General features: G+C 40.3%; 1 protein-coding gene across 5 annotated transcripts in view; it reads right to left on the bottom strand.

The window, feature by feature from the left end:
* Positions 1 to 16,074, bottom strand: part of MSRA (methionine sulfoxide reductase A) — a 288,566-nt gene that overhangs the window by 45,644 nt on the left and 226,848 nt on the right. The window contains exon 7 of one of the 5 annotated variants that reach the window (XM_030037340.2): positions 5,479 to 5,525. The exons of the other annotated variants lie outside the window; for them this stretch is intronic. Coding sequence (XP_029893200.1) covers positions 5,494 to 5,525 — 32 coding nt within the window. The 3' untranslated portion in view covers positions 5,479 to 5,493. Of the gene's footprint in view, positions 1 to 5,478; positions 5,526 to 16,074 lie in introns of those variants that run through there. 5 annotated transcript variants of the gene reach the window in all.

Genomic DNA, 16,074 nt, shown 5'->3' with positions numbered 1-16,074 from the left:
ATATCATTGCTCCCGTGTCTAAATCTGACCTCAGCAGCTTCACTGTTCTTTTGCCCAAGTGTTATCTATTTTAGTCTTATAAATGGCCAATATAAAGACCTTGAATTAATTCTGACAGGCTTTTCTTTTTTCTTCTTCACAAAATGGAAGAGTCCATTTATATCAGGATACAAATGATCTTCCTAACAATTACATCCTTTGCAGCACACTTCCTTCAAAAATGACATAATTCAGATGACAACATAGTCTGCAAGTCTTCCATGAATTAACTTGGGCACAACACCAAGCACAGTACGTGGTTGCTCATTATGCCTTTTTCTTTAATAAAGCGTGTTTTTCAATTCATCCACCTACCATTCCTGTGTTTCCTTGGTTTCCTATAAATAAACAGTACATGGATTATGAAAACTAATATTTATATCTCAAATATTTTTGTTTATAAATTTCTTGGGGCTTTAAAAGCTGGAAGTTATTTACAGCACTGGAAGAAAAATGATGTCTGATCTTCTGTGGATATTTCCATCCCTAAAAGCAAAAAATACTGTGAAAATACACTGACTTTCACAACTTTTTGCCCTATAAATGGTTCCTTAACATAGAGACATCATCAAAGACATTAAAAGTCAAACACAGATTTATAAAATCTTCCACAAACCTGAAATAGTTGGGTTCTCATAGCCTGAGCCCACTAGAAAGTCCAGAACAAGTGAACCTCTCCCACTCCGCAAATAAGAGTAATTTTTCCTAGATGCTATTTCTTGTAGCTCCTTTTTCCTTTTCTGCAGGGCTGCACGATGCCTGACAGTTCCCATGGTATCCTGGGAACAGCATTTTGAGGTGGCTAAACTTCAACTTAGGTAAAAAGAAGAAACCACAAGATACTCCAGTAAATGCATTTACTGATAAATGCAAATCACAGAATGTGATCTAATTCTTCGTCCTTGATTTTCTAAAAGGTAACTGTTTTCAAATGTTTCTGTGAGAGTTTAAGAACACTGAATAGTTGGAATTCAGTTCTGAAGCATCTCAGTGACCTTGGACAAGTGGAAACAGTTTTTTGCTAATACTCAAACACAGCTGGCAGGTGAAAGGATTAGCAAGGGCTTGAGCTTCTCTGTATGAATGAGGAGAGATGTGAAACATTAGCAACTAGAAAAACTAAGGGTTTGTGTTAAGGCACCTCAGACAGCTTTAAACTAGCTAGTTTGCGTATGAGTAGCAGGCTGAATGTGCAGGCATGAAGCTCAACATGGGTAATTTTCCCTGTTCAGAACCATTTTGAAAGTAATTTGGGTATCAATATGCTCCACTAGTTTTTCTGGGGCTGCAGTAAAGACATATCTACCAGCTTGAACCTTACTACCCTCAAGCCCTAACTGAAGTTATTTTCTCGAGTTTTATTAGTAGTTTTCTCATAAACTATCTTTTGTGAGACCTTTGGGAGAAGAGGCAATGAAGGAAATTCATCGAATACCTCTACTAATGGATCTCTTTGTTACTCTGTATTCCCACCATCTGTTTCTTGAAAATACTTCTTACCTCTCATCTTACACATGAATCATAAGTGGGTTTGGAGACAGGACAATCTTGCTGTTACATGTCAGCATAACGCTTTGCATAAGTGGGTTTGGGGCTTGTAGTGGCTACTAAAACACGAGTGTATAAATAATGCAGAAAGTAAGCTCCCAAAACAGAATCTGAGTCCTTGCCCACTTCTCAGCAAACCAAGGCACGTGCAGTGAGATTCAGGTTGCTTCAGGTCCCTGCTTACATTTTATAACACCTAAAATGCAGGTGCCTAGCATTAATCCAGAGTACTTCAATTAAGCACTCTGCAGATAATGCAGAGATTCAAGCCACCATCTACACTGGCAAATAATGTGCCAGGTCCCATTTTCTGCCCCTGAGGCCCAACTAACATGGCACAGCTATACCTTCTTACTTCCCAAACATACTGGTTGCATCCAAAGAGCCAACTGGGCATAGTTCCTTGTCCATCCAAGTTTTCTAACCATGCCTGGTCACTATCCAGGAGAGTTTCTGCTGGACCAAAACTGGCCAACTGTACCAGGAACCCTTATAACATTTTAACAGTGTGGAGAATGACTTTCCAATGCAAGTGCCCATGCCACAACTCTGCTTGCCTCTTCAACAAAATACTACTAACTTAGCTCCAGGCACTTCTAAAGAGTAATACATAGTTAGCCTATTTGAAATTCATGGCACGAAGATGGGTCAATCCCTTCGATTTGAAGCTTAAACATCTGAATGAGGGGTTCCCACTACTGATGCCCAACCCAGGTTCAGAATATGAAGTGGTCTCCCCGAGGCCAAATGTTTAACTGAGAAGAGCTCAGCCTTTCAAAAATCAATGAAAAAAGAAAGATCTTCTAGAGCAGCTGTTGGGTTCTAGCAGAAGAAAGTCCTAGTGTGCTGTTTCTGCAAAATAAAAAAACAAACAGGAACCCAAAATAGTAGGTAGCATCTATTTCAGTAGGATTCATTTAAAATGTAGGCATGTAGCTCTAGCTAATTCTTAATGTTCAGGAGAAAGGTGGGAAAAATTGTCATTGAGGTATACTAACGCCAGACCTACACGAGGATGGGTTGAATTGTTCCCTGGAGGCATTGCTCTCTTTCCATTGATAATGGAGGCAACCTACATGACAAGTTTAGGTTAAGGCCATTAGTTTTAAACAGCTAAAGCAAGGTAAGAGTAATCACCCTCTGAGTGCTTAAGTAATCAAACTGACATGCTTCTGTGCTCTGGCCCAAAACATATGTTCCATCTGAGTTTACAGATCCTGGAGGAGATGCTGCTGGAAAGAAGTGTTTCTGAGTATTTAGCATGTATTAGGCACCACAGATAAACAGTCTGACTCTTACTCAGTGCCTTGGGCCTAGATGCAGACATGTCAGTTCTGTGATGATTCCATTTCAGATATTTAATTTACTATTAACGGATGGATATTGTACCAAATACACCTTTCCCACAGTCCTGGTAGATGAGAAGACTGAGACTGCTATTATACTGTGTGCTGGAATATGCACTTATTTTCCCCTTAACTAGAAACTATGTACACTGGAAATTCATCTTGTGGGCTGACATTTCAACACATTTATATGTAGCCTATGTGCCTGCACCTACCATTACTAAAGGCAACTAATCTAATTGGACTTGTCACTGTAAGTGCATACACACTACCCATGACTTCTTCAGCAACAGGGATATTTGCAGCATGTTGCCTAAAAGAAACCACCACACTAAAGCATTTTTTAGGGCTCAAGAGATTTTAGAACCACATGGAAGGTTTGCAGGAGGAGAGAGCGCCAAATTAAGGTTTGTTGGTGACATTTGAACCCCTTTCTGTTTTACTGCCTTTCATAACAGGCCATAGGTTGGATATGCTGATGGACTTTTCTAAATAGAAATACACTGGCCAGTATTACGTTTTAGATCACAGGAACGGAGGGACCGTTCATCAGTCAGTCAGATTCCTCTTTTATTTAGTAAGTGTTACAAGCAAACATCACCTATGGAGACCTTCATTACAGATATACAGTGGTGGGCATTGCTTGAGTTCAAAAGACCTATCAGTTGCCCAATATTGTCACTAAAATACATCCTAAAGCCTCATGAATAAAAGTGTTTAATATCAAACAGCAGAATGTGTTTCGTATTTTTATTAAAATTTATTGTTTTTCCTCTTAATGACTGTTATTAAGGAGTCAGGCAAATTAGATCTCCACTAAGTTAATACTCTGCTACAATTGACTCATCAATTTACAGCTAGCTGCTGTAGTTACGAAAACCCTACACCCAAAGAGCAGACCTAAGGCCAGAGTACTCCAAGAACTTGTGAATACTTAGTTCAAAGTATTTGAAGACAGAGAAACTGAGGCCCAAGGAGTATTTGACTCAAGAAAAAGTCACAATGTACCAGGTTATGCACAGAAACCAGTCCCCATTCCCCCTGCTCCACCTCACCAGCTACTGTGAAATTGCTTCTGTGTTAAGAAGTTTGCATTTGCAAGGTTAAAATTATCAGCCTTAGCATCTCACTCCAGATCAGGTAACTAGCAAATTAAAAACTTTACCTCTCCAACTTTCCCCCCCTCCCCTCCCCGCTCCTTTCGGAGGCACATTTGGTATTTGTTTTTAATCCTGGCCGATTTTCAGTTCGCAAAACCTGATGCAGAGAGTTACTTGATATTCCGAAGGCGTTATTTTAAGATGAAACAATGTAAATTCTGATTCGGATGGCAGATGGCTGGCAGTTCACTGTTTGGCAAACCAACTGGTATGGTATGTTAGAAAGTCGGAGCAGCAGGTAGTACAGCTCAATTTGAAACGACCACAGATGCTCGGAGAGGCGCGGGGGAAGGGCGCAAGCTGGTCAGGAAATTAAGAACAGTAGTCAGAGCTCACAGGGAAAAAAAATTAAAAAAAATTAAAAAATGACAGTAATTAGCTGAAAGTTTTCTTCTCCCAATCAGCACTTTTTGGACGCAAGTTATCAGAGATGAGAGCGAGCCCATCGTGATTCACGTGAATGCATCGCTCAGCCGTTGAGGGCTCGTTTCTGAGCCGCACCCAGACAGCTTTAAAGTTTTTGCACCATTCGTGTCCCGTGTGAGGGGTGTGAGTTTATACAAGCCTTGTGCTGTTCTTTACAGAGGGTTGAACTTCACCCATGTTGTCCAAGCTGGCCTGGTGCTTGCACCCTTGTTGATGCCGGTGGCCTTTCCATCTCTGTTCCCACCAGCTTCCTGCCGTAGGTGTCTGCCCTCCCGTAGACATCGACACCCGCCCCGCCACGAGATGGGAGTGTTCATCACCCGCCGTCGGTCTTTCCCAAATTGGTAGCCAAGTGGGATGAATCGCCCTTTGGAGGTGCCCGGTTCAGGAGCTTACACGAGATGTCTCGCTTTGCAGAGGCTACAAGTAGCCGTGCTGGATTCTGCCTCAAAGAATGGGAGCTCTAAAACAGAACTTCGCTCATACTGCGGACTGAAAGTTTACACCTCCACAACTCAGCTAGCCTGGCGACGGAGGCCAGCTGGCACGGTCTGGCCATGCCCATGCTCTTCTACACTCCAGAACTGGGTAGCGGCATCCAAACTGCCTTTTGGGAATGGTCTCTGGCAGGTGCCAGCTCCCAAAGTGTGCTTGGGAAGTGTCTGGAAAGTTCACCAGGGCCAAAACTGCGCCAGGACCACACGAACAATAAGAACGGCGGCAGTCCAGTGCCTGGGCCTGTGCCCTGGCAATGTTTATCAGCATGGAAATAGCCATACGCTGCATCCCAGTAAGCCCCTCCAGACACCCCCAAATGCATATCCATAGCACCGTGTCAGCAAGCCTGAGAGGCGGATGCCTATAAACTCTATCCTTGCAGCAAAAAGCATCAGAGTCCTCCAAGGAAGGATCCTGGTTCATCTCTTTGCAAGACCAGTTGGGTAGGTTGAGGCTACACACACTGCATACAGCAGCTAATCAAGCCGTAACACGGAGTTAAGCTCTCCTGTGAAAATACCTGCAGGGTCAGTCTGCTGTCAACCATTAGTCTTGACCTAACCTCAACCTTCCCACAAGCGAAGACAAACTGGTTTTGAACACACTCCTCGATTCTTAACATCCTGCAGTACAGAAGCAGCATTATGGAAGAATAGCTCATTACAATGTACTACATGAATTAGTTAATCAAATGCTCCAAAACGCTGGATCCAGGTTCAAGTTTTCATACGTGATCATTTCCAGCCTTGATGCTTCCTCCAGGTATTTTTTTAACCATGATAATGCTGGCTGCTGTATATCTCTGGGTGCTAATCAGCTCTGAGTGGTGTTCATTTAAGAAATTCCACTCTGAAACAAGCGTATTGAGAACGTTACAATTAAGGAATCAACAAAATCAGGAAATGTCACAACTAGAGTTGCACCTGCACACTTCCCTCTACCCCCCTAGACAGTGCACATTGAGAAGACCTTCCTTAGATCTTGCACAGATTTGATTCTGAACCGACTCCCTTGAATTTAACAAAGTTATTCGTAGAAAGAGAATTTGGTTTATAAGGAGAGAGCTCTTTTCTGCTCTCTCTGATTTCACACACCTCCCTACAATACTGGTTTCTTTATAAGGGTAGGTAGCATTCCTTCACAGTATACTTACTCTGTTTAACATGATCTTAATCAACTTCAAATGATCTTTCTTCTCTCTAGGGTATGTATTTCAATATTTTAGCAAGCAGCATTGTACTACACAGAGCTCTACAACCCCTTTATGCATACAATTCATGGAAATGAAGCAGTTAAACACAAAAGCAATATACCTGTGAACACATACAAATTGCAGACTGGCAGATGAGGCAATTAGATACACAGTTAATTTATATGAAAAAATGCAGGATAGCTGGATGTTTCCTCAGATGTACATTGTTCTTCTACAACACTGTACACATAGAAGATTATAAGGGAATACTGTATTGCTTTGCTTATACCAAGCTATACTTTTTCTAAGAACTGTAGAAAATGTGTATACAGTGCATTGTATTACTTGGAAACCAGTGTGCAATCAGGAAATTAAAGAACACTGTAAAACAAATGCAGGCAGGGGAAGCATTAGGGCTGCTTGTGAAATGTTAGCACTGTCACTACTCTAATGCCTAAAATGGCTCCTGAATGTTAAGATGTTAATGCAAGTTCTTTACTTTATTTATTGAGGGAATTTCATAGGTGCTCGGCACCTCAAATTAGAGAGCCGTAAAAAGTGAAGATTATTATTTAACAGCTGGGGGAAAGGAGTAATTCACATCCCCCAGCTTCGGGCATGGAAGATAGCTGACATCCTTCAACAGTCCGCAGAGACAGGAGGCAATTCTGTGTGCCCAAGTACTAGCCTGCGCTGACTGCAGAGGAGCCCTTCTCTCTCCATTAACTACAGCAGGAACAGGGGGAGACCAGCTGGCTAAGTTAGCTACCAGTATTTGCCTCATTTTTACCCTTAAAATGCTTCCCTTTTTTGAGCGGGAGGCAAAGCAGGGGTTCATTGCACAATATTGACCATTAATAAATATCACAAGCGCTGCTACTCACCATTCATATGCACCACCGAGAATCTGAGAATTACTCCTAAACATACATTGTTTCTCACTGGCTATAAAGTAAACCATTTGAGCCATCTCCTAAGTGTTGCATTACCTTTTAAAGGCCTTGTCTTAGGTCTAACACTATTAATTTTTTTTTTTTTTTATGGGATCTGGAAACAAATATAAAATCATTGCTGATAACAATTGTGAATGACACGAAGTTTGACATCATAATAAGTATTAAGGAGAGTGAGGTAGTCATAAAATCAGCTTGGATTCCTTAGTACATTAGGTTCAATCAGCAAACCCATATTTTAATATAGACATACGACTCTGTGTTCAGCTAGGAAGAAGGAAAGCAGGAACAGAGAGAACAAAGGATTACATAATGGAAAATAGCATCTGAAAGTAATTTAGGGGTCACAGTAGCCAAGCAGCTTAGCACTAGCTCCCATTAGGATGCCGTGATGAAAAGCACTAATGCAATCCATGGACATGTGCACAGCAGAGTAGGAGTAGGAGTAGAGAGTGACTTGATTTTCATTTACAGCAGCATCGAGACTAATGCTGGAATATTAAATCCACTCCTGCCAACCACATTTTTAAAGGACATTGAAAAATTGGGGATGGTGTGAGAAGGATCTACAGTAGTAATTTCAGGACTGGAGAGTATGTCTCTGGTTTCCAGGTGGCTGGCTTCAAATTCTGCACGCCCAGGAAACACAAACTCTTATTACATGAAAATCATTGTGTAGTAGTCTAAGAGCTATGGCAGCCCATGGATTTTCCTCAAGATCTTGTTATTGATATGATTATTACAGCATAAGTAAAACTATGGATTTCTTAAGAATGCGTAAGATGTGGTATGTTACTCGGGAAGATAATTACACTAGCTTTCATGAGATCTGAAAAAAAGTTTGATTTAACAGCCATCAGTGATTTTTAGTGGCTGGGTTACACCAATAATCCTGAACCTCAAAACAGTCACCTTCTGAAGTAAGAAAGGAGTTCTGCAAGAACCTCTGTACCAGTGGCCTGATTGTCCCATCGCCTGCCTCTAGAAATATGAAAGCTGTTTTGGTTTTGTAATTTTGGGAGATTTTTATTACTTTGAACTCATTGATGCAAATGGAAACACGCATGAGACAAACCTTTCAACAAGTATAACCTACAAAACGAATTTTAGAATGCAATGATTTTCTACATCATTATCCTAATCGCAGAAAGTACTACTGATTTAGAATGAAAGACTTGATTCGCTTTATCCCATTACTCCATTTTCATTTACCACTGGGTATTAAAATCTAAACTCTTCATTTATTCAGCCCCAGTGAAACTGCACAAGGAGAGCACAACTGATTGGGTTTTTTCTTCTTTAATAATAACAAATATATTCCCCATACAGAGATCTCACCCATAACTGAGTTTTTATGAGCCCATCTAGCAGTACCACATGTCTTCTGAGCTAATTTTAGCTAATGAAATCACAAACCTTTCATATCATTTTCTTCATTAGCAATGAACAAATTCTGCCACTAAAATTTATTTGAAGAAAAATATGCCACAGGTCAGCAACATCTTTAAATCTCTAGGACAGTGGCATTTTCAAGCCAGCGAGAAAAGGGTTCCCAGAATGACTGAGAGATGCCTTTTGCTTGCAGCCCTGAGCAGCTGTGATACACCAGTTCTCAACAAAATGTATCAACCAATGTATATACTTGCTCAGTTAAAGGCCAGATAACACAGAGAGCAGCTGTTTGCCAGCATTTTAACTATAAAGTCCACTTTTTTAACCCACACTTCTCTGCTGACCATCTTTCATTAGACCTCAGACAGATCATTGTCTTTCCTATTTGTAGGCATATAATACGTTAACGCAAAACACAGCAATTCGGTGGTCCTGTCAGGACACATAACATTCAGGTTTCTTTTTAAGAAACATTTTAAAGACATTTTAAGTAACATTCTTTTTAAGGAACGTTTGATTTCTTTTTAACTTCTCTTAGAAGTCAATAGCTGAAATAATGACACCCAGGAGCATGAGTCTTAGCTTTGTAAGAGTTATGGGTGACTTCTCCATGGACCATGATTGGAAACACTGACATTGATACAAACAATATTTTGTTCCCAGATGCCTCAGAGGGAAAACTTCCTCTGGCAGTCAGACAGTTTGCCTAGGGTACAATTCTGTTGCCTGAAGACAGTCCTCTAATGTTATTTCAGATGCCCCTACGGCATCTGAGATATCAGCAGAGGACTGAGAGAGGACGCAGTACCTAGAAGAGACACCTGTTCTGGAACACTAGTGTGGGGTAATTTGGGACATTTGTTTTCAGCTATTATAAATTTTCCTCTGGCAAAAGGAAAAGTGATTGATCTGTGCATATAGGGAAATTGATGAAAATTTATAAGATGAAAAAAACCAAAACACAGTTGAATTTGGATATGATCTGTCCCAGAGCTTGGTACTTCATCAATATTTGACCATCTAAATTTTAAAGCAACAGTTAATGAGGCAAATGAAAAACTTAATGTTACGTGTATAAAGATGATTAGAATCAAATTATGTTCATGAAAAGAAACTGCCTCTGAAATGAATTCCTTAAATGTCCCGAGGAAACCGGGGAGTGTTGGGAACGTTGTCATCTATTGCGCTGACATATGCTTTGCATTCGTAGACTGAACTCTGTTATACCCTTGCACAACAGATCAGAGAATATCTTTCTAGAACACTAGGAGTGACATCCAGCATCAGGCTCAGACACCTACCTTTAGCTATCTACATGGACTGAATTCAGTTACCGCACATTGCCACCCAACGCCATTTGCAATGCCTTAGAGCATCCTAACCATCTACATAGGGCTGGCAGGTGAGATATACAACCTACAGTTGACCTGCACCTATCTGGACAGACTGCTTCACACCAGGATGAATGTGTCAGAACATCTCCAATGACACTAGATCTTTTAATCTATGGCAGATCATTTGGTCCCAAGAGAAGAATTGAGTTTGAGACTGACATTCCTAAATATAGGTATCTACATATATGGGTGTGCATGTGTGTTTGTTGTCCAACCTTCCTGTACAGTTAATGGGGACCTAATCAATGGGACACAAGAGGAATTCTGCTTTCCCTTAGTAGATGTCTGGTCACCTGCATAGCTCTCTGGATTCCACAGGCTCTACTGACTAGTGCACAGGTAGCCCCTACCTGCTGACACTTAAATGCAGAAGCTGCATCTCACCATAGATGTTCTTTCCTAGCGTGCCAGTTCCGAAGGTAAACTTTTCAAATCTGATGCATAATCAGATTTTATAAATCTGGACAGTGGTAAAAAAACCCACAAACCAGGACATTGCACCTAAAGGAAACCAGAGGTAGTCTGAGTAGGAGCACATACCAAAGGAAGTTTGAGATGAGAAAAACCATTCAGGTCAAGGATTTTGAAGGACTCTGGATAGAAGAAGATGTGAAGGAAATGTACACCAAAGAACTGGTGCCTGCTTCACTCTGTTCTGTTAGGTCAAGTCCTCTCTGGTAGCACATTCATACTGATACCTTCCTGTAGCAGCTGGATAAATCTGACTATAACCACTTGTTTCGGTAAACAGTGTCAGTCATTCCTGGTTCAGCATTCTCATGTGCCACCCAGAAATACTTTGATCTGTCTTGTAACTTTTGGGTGAGCAGGTATTTTCTCTGAGGATATGAATCTGCTGAATCTTCACTGCAAAGTCCATGTGAAGTTTCCTCCTCAAGTTTGCTGAGAACCACTGCAGCAGACCCATGACAAAGTGCTGGGCTCCTCTACGCGAAATCAATGCTGCAAAAAGACTCCATGAGGAGCTCCCATAATAAGAAGTTTGGGCTTTAAAGCCTGTACTAACGTAATTGCTTCACCTTTGGTATCTTCACTCTAGCAGTCCTGCACTGTTCAGAAGCTCTGAATGACAGAAAAGTAAATTTATCTCCATTGTATATTTCCATAATCAGCAACGATTCGATTGCCTCTGCTCTTAGAAAACCTAAGATTATAGAGCTGTCAGTCAAGACACTCACATGTGGAAGAGAAATTGCGGAAAGGATGACTACTAAATAAAGTCTGATCACCTATAGGAAAAGGACCAGATGATATGATATTGTCTGCAACAACATATGACTGAACTTTGAAGACATCCCTTCCAATTCTACAGTCATTGTATTTTTTATTGGCCCATTGATACAATAATTCATAATAACCTCAGAAATATGGGGAAACTGAATACTGTGTTTAGAAAACACTGGGTTTTGTCATGAACATCTGTCTGTTTTAGGTCTTATTTGAGGTCCCATGAGATAAGAAAGACAATGTTTTGTAAGAACAAGAGTATTTGCTTATCTTTCTGGGACTTGCAGAGTTTCAAAACTGTCTTAAAAAGTCTAAATTAAAATGGTCATCAGAACTCAGGATCCCCCTGTTCATACTGTCACCTCTAACAGAGAGAACACAACCATTCGGTTTCTTCCTTCCCAACTCTTTAATGCCATGAGCAAGTGAGCACCACAGGACAGGAACGCACATCAGAGAGAGGCAGCACTGCTGTTTCAAGCACTGTTTCATAGTGTCCTTAGCATAAACGGAAGGCAATGCTCTTTTTTTTTTTTTTTTTTTTTTTAAGATGTATGCATTCAAAAGTAAAAAGAGGCTGAAAACACATAGCTTTGGATTTTTTTTCCCCAGTTTTGACAACAAAGCACAGCTTCTGGGCTTTGAAGAGTGCAACTACCATGACTGGATGACACCTTGTGACATTTGTAGTTGGCAAAGTTTTTTCCTAAGGGGCAAAAAAGTGAGGAAGGGGATGAAGAAAGAAGGCAGGGGAAAGGATTACATAAAAAGGATTAAGACAACAATTTGGTATGGGGAAGGAGCCCATGAATTTTCTGGTGAGACAAGATGAACACCTTGTTTTCCTGTAACCTCTCTATTCACTGTTGCGTTGAGATATACATAAAAGAAAGGTCTGATCATCACCAGAATATTATTATTTCTAGTATTTCTGTCGTCATTATTTAGGGTTCAGGGGTCTGAACCACAAGGTTTCACTCCTATTTTACTGCAATCTTGAGGAACAGCCTCTGCCTTTAACACCTCCCCGTAAAAAATTATGCCCCCCCCCAAACTCATTACCCTACAGGAACTACCTGCACTGTCATCTAAACCAGTACTGCAAGAAGTAAAAAGAAACAGTTTTTCAGAAGGTTTTCATAGGATAAAAGGATTTTCCTGCTGAGTCAAAGACAGCACACACCTACCTCCTTTGAAGTCCAAGCCCATGTGTTTTAAGTCCCCATTCTGCACCCAAAATGCAGGGTACAACTCTGCTGCAGCCCCCAGCTAGGGCACAGCTTTGGTTCAAGCAGTAAAGGCTCAAACCCCAGTAGAGACACAGGTGAGAACTGTTTAAGTAACATATGGGCAGGTGATATAGAAGTGACATTACTAGGACATAGGGCTAAGCTTCAATTTCAATTTTCAGACTCCCTGTGAACCCCAGGGAATGTATAAATTACCTATCCTGCTGCTAGCCATGCTATGCACTTGCAAGAGATTTTTTCTTGATTTAGCCTATTAGAGATATACAGAGTTTAAAAGTCTAGAGTCAGCAGCTGGCTTTTGCAATTGGGCATTTATAACACACAGGCAATGGCCAAAAGCTAAGACTTACGGTTAAAAGTACAGCTAGTAGGAAAATTCTTTCCTTTCACAAAAACCCCAAATCAAATAAAATAGAAGCATTGAATTTTAATCTGTTCTTATCCCACTGATTTTTTTTAACTTTTATGAAAAAGCAAAAATCTAGATAATGGCTGTTTATATAGCACATACACACAAGCACATGACAACATATACATACACAATCAACAGCCTAAAATGGATTTTTTTAGATGCTTCACTATCCAAAGATATAAAATTCATCCTCATGAGAAAATTTCCCTTTGTTAAAACCATATTTTTGGTCAAGAAATATTTCTGTGCAAAATTTTCAGGGAAGTCTAATTTAGGTCTCTAATTTGCTCTAAGGTTCAAATCCTTTCCAGTCTCTATTTCCTGGAAGTCTAGGCTCCATATGGAAAAGGGATAATAAGCCTTTTCTTTTAAAAAATATGCCTGGAGCTGAAAGATTTAAATTTAAATCTCAGTAGCTGTAACACTACTCCATCCAAGAGATGCTCATGGTGCATGTAGCAACATGCAGTTTGCATTTATCTGAGAACGGTTCAGTGTTGACACTAATTCAGCATTTCTTGCTTGTGGCAGAGGTATGGAAAGACTGTGATGCACAGAGAAAATTCTCTAATTTCAGTGCAAACCTACCACAGCATTCTCTGATTGTGCCATATGATCCTAACAAAATAAAAGAGTTGCAAACTGCTGCTCAAATGTGATGTTCAACTCCTACAATTGCTATGAGGCTATAGCACGACTGTAGCATAAACGTATAGAAATCTATGTCTGTTTTCTAGAAAAATGACTGAATTATGTTTGCATAAGACTATGATAAACAGAATTAATATATAAAACATGAATAAGCTAAAGGGAGTCACGTATCCGTCACCAAGTTGCAAAAGCAATCTGTTAAGAACACAAAAGGAGAGGGGTTTTCTTTTTTTTTGCTTTTGCAGCTTTTATTTTTAACCTTAGGAAACGAACACGGTCTACATCTATTCCTGTAAGGACTGCCCAAGCACAAGAGTATGTACTCTTTCTTACAGAAAAAAGTCAGTATGCATTCTTTTTTTTTTTTGTCTATAGAAACTTGTGGGTTATTGACAATGTGAGGGTAGCGTAAGAAAATAAAAGGTATTAATGCATCTCTTTGTATCTGGAAAGATACAATGCTAACCATGTTCTCTCTCTACACAAAAAATAATACCTCTGGAAAGTTCTGGTTATCTATTTCTATGTACACTCTTGAGAAATAAAGTAGACACAGATGCTTTTTCAGACACTTTTGGACTTGATGTCACAAAATCAAAGTGAAAATTATTTCAATAACATAGCTCATAGCCTTCTCATTATGGTGGTAGGGAACTATCCCTTGTTAAAGGACTTACACAGAGATGAGTACCTATTTAGACACCATTGTAAATGAAGACAATGCATTTATTTCATTGCTATGGTTACTAAATCAAGTATGAAGTATAGAAATATGGCTCACAAGGAAAAACGAATGAAGAAAAATAAATTATATACTGCTTTAGAAATGCAGAAGAAAGCTCAAACAAATAGGCTGCACAGTTTAAGAAACAATTAATTATTAGAACTTTTCACAACACATTTGATAGACTCTTATTGTAACCTGATTGCAGCCATTCTTACACCAGTGCTATCTCACTCTTCTTTTACCCACCTTGCCTTTTATACTGCTGCTGGTGCAGGAGAAAAGCTTGTACCTTTTATCTGTGATACTAGGGAAAAATGATGTATCACTGCAAGCCTAAATGCTTGGTGGACTGGCTTCTGCTGGACATAGTGCTGTGCTCGGACAGACCCTCTCCTCTTCTCCAACATCTCTCCGGGACCTGTTTGACACAAATGGGCTACTGGCTGTGCTAAATGGTAGCTCACATCCAGCAAACAGGATAGCAAATGATCATCTCAAATGGCTGGGCATAACTTGAAGTGTTTCCTGGGGTGATTTCTAAAATGCAGTAGCTCCGAGGGCCAAAGGGTCAGAGCCTTTTCTAAGTGACATACCATCACAGCACCCGGATTTCTTCATCCAGCATGTTCAACATAGCTGACAACTGACTCCTGCCTACCAGGTTTGGCTTGGACTGTTCCTCACCAAGAGAGCAGATTTAGGCCAGTGAGGTGATCCAAAAGTACCAAGATCAGGAGAATAGCCAGTAGAAATGGTCAACATCACAATTTATTGCTTGGGAATGCTGTAAAGCTCACTCTATATATGGTCCAAACAGGCTGCCTCAAAGGCTGTGTGAACCAAAACAAAGAAAACTAATGGCTGAGACTATAAATCCCTCTCTCCTTTCTTTAATGACACAGAGTCAACAATTTAATTCTACTCACTCACTGAAACATCGCTTGCTCCAGAGGTGCCAGTCAAATTGTATTTGGTTCAAGTGAGCCTCATCAGAACTATTAAAAATCCAAGGCTAAAAACGCTGCAGTCAAACTCCTGGGCAAAGTGGATGGGAGGTAAAGGGATGACACTCTGGGACAGGATGTACTGAAGCCAAGATTAATCTACCTGACATTCTGCTGCAGTCTCCTCAAAGAAAATCCAAACAAATTCAGCACAATAGTTTCAGAAACAGTCTCTATCTTATTTAGGCAAAGCCAGCTATTCGGCCACTTTATGCACTTGGCACGCTTGAACATCTCTTTGCCATAGCCAATTAGGAAGAGATCTGATTAATTAGGACTTCTTCATCCTTCTTTTCTGACCAATGCATAGCAATGGATTATTTATCTGTATTAAATGGAATTCTTCAGATACACTCCCTCAAAAAAGAGCTCTTCTAGAGTCACAGAATGGAGCCAAGAAGATCCAGATGGAATTAAAGCATTTAAATTAATACTGTTCCCACATATCCCAGTGCGAGTGCACAGCTGTACCAGTCATATTTATAAAGGGAGACGGGCTGGCCCTACCCTGTCAGTTAATAATGTGCCATAGCTTCATGCACAGTACGTTGACATCGTTCTAGATGCAGTACATTGGCATGGTATGTGACAGTCATTGTCCCTGTTAGCTTTCAGAGTAACACATTTGAAATCCCCAGAGTGACTGAGGAGCCTGAACTTTGCTGAGTTTATTGGGACTGAGCCTATTAAGTCACCGAGGGGCTGTAGAAAAGGCTACCTCCTACTCGGAAAGGCATGCATATAGCTAAACAAAAGAGTCAAGAAAAGAAAAGAGGAAAGGACAGAATAAGAGTAATAATAAAGACAGTAGTACTGAATAAGGGTCCTTCTTTT

Source organism: Aquila chrysaetos, chromosome 15 (genome assembly GCF_900496995.4).
Source record: "Aquila chrysaetos chrysaetos chromosome 15, bAquChr1.4, whole genome shotgun sequence".
Taxonomy (NCBI): Eukaryota; Metazoa; Chordata; class Aves; order Accipitriformes; family Accipitridae; genus Aquila; species Aquila chrysaetos.
The sequence above is the reverse complement of the archived record's forward strand: the minus strand, read 5'-3'. Positions and strand labels throughout refer to the sequence as shown.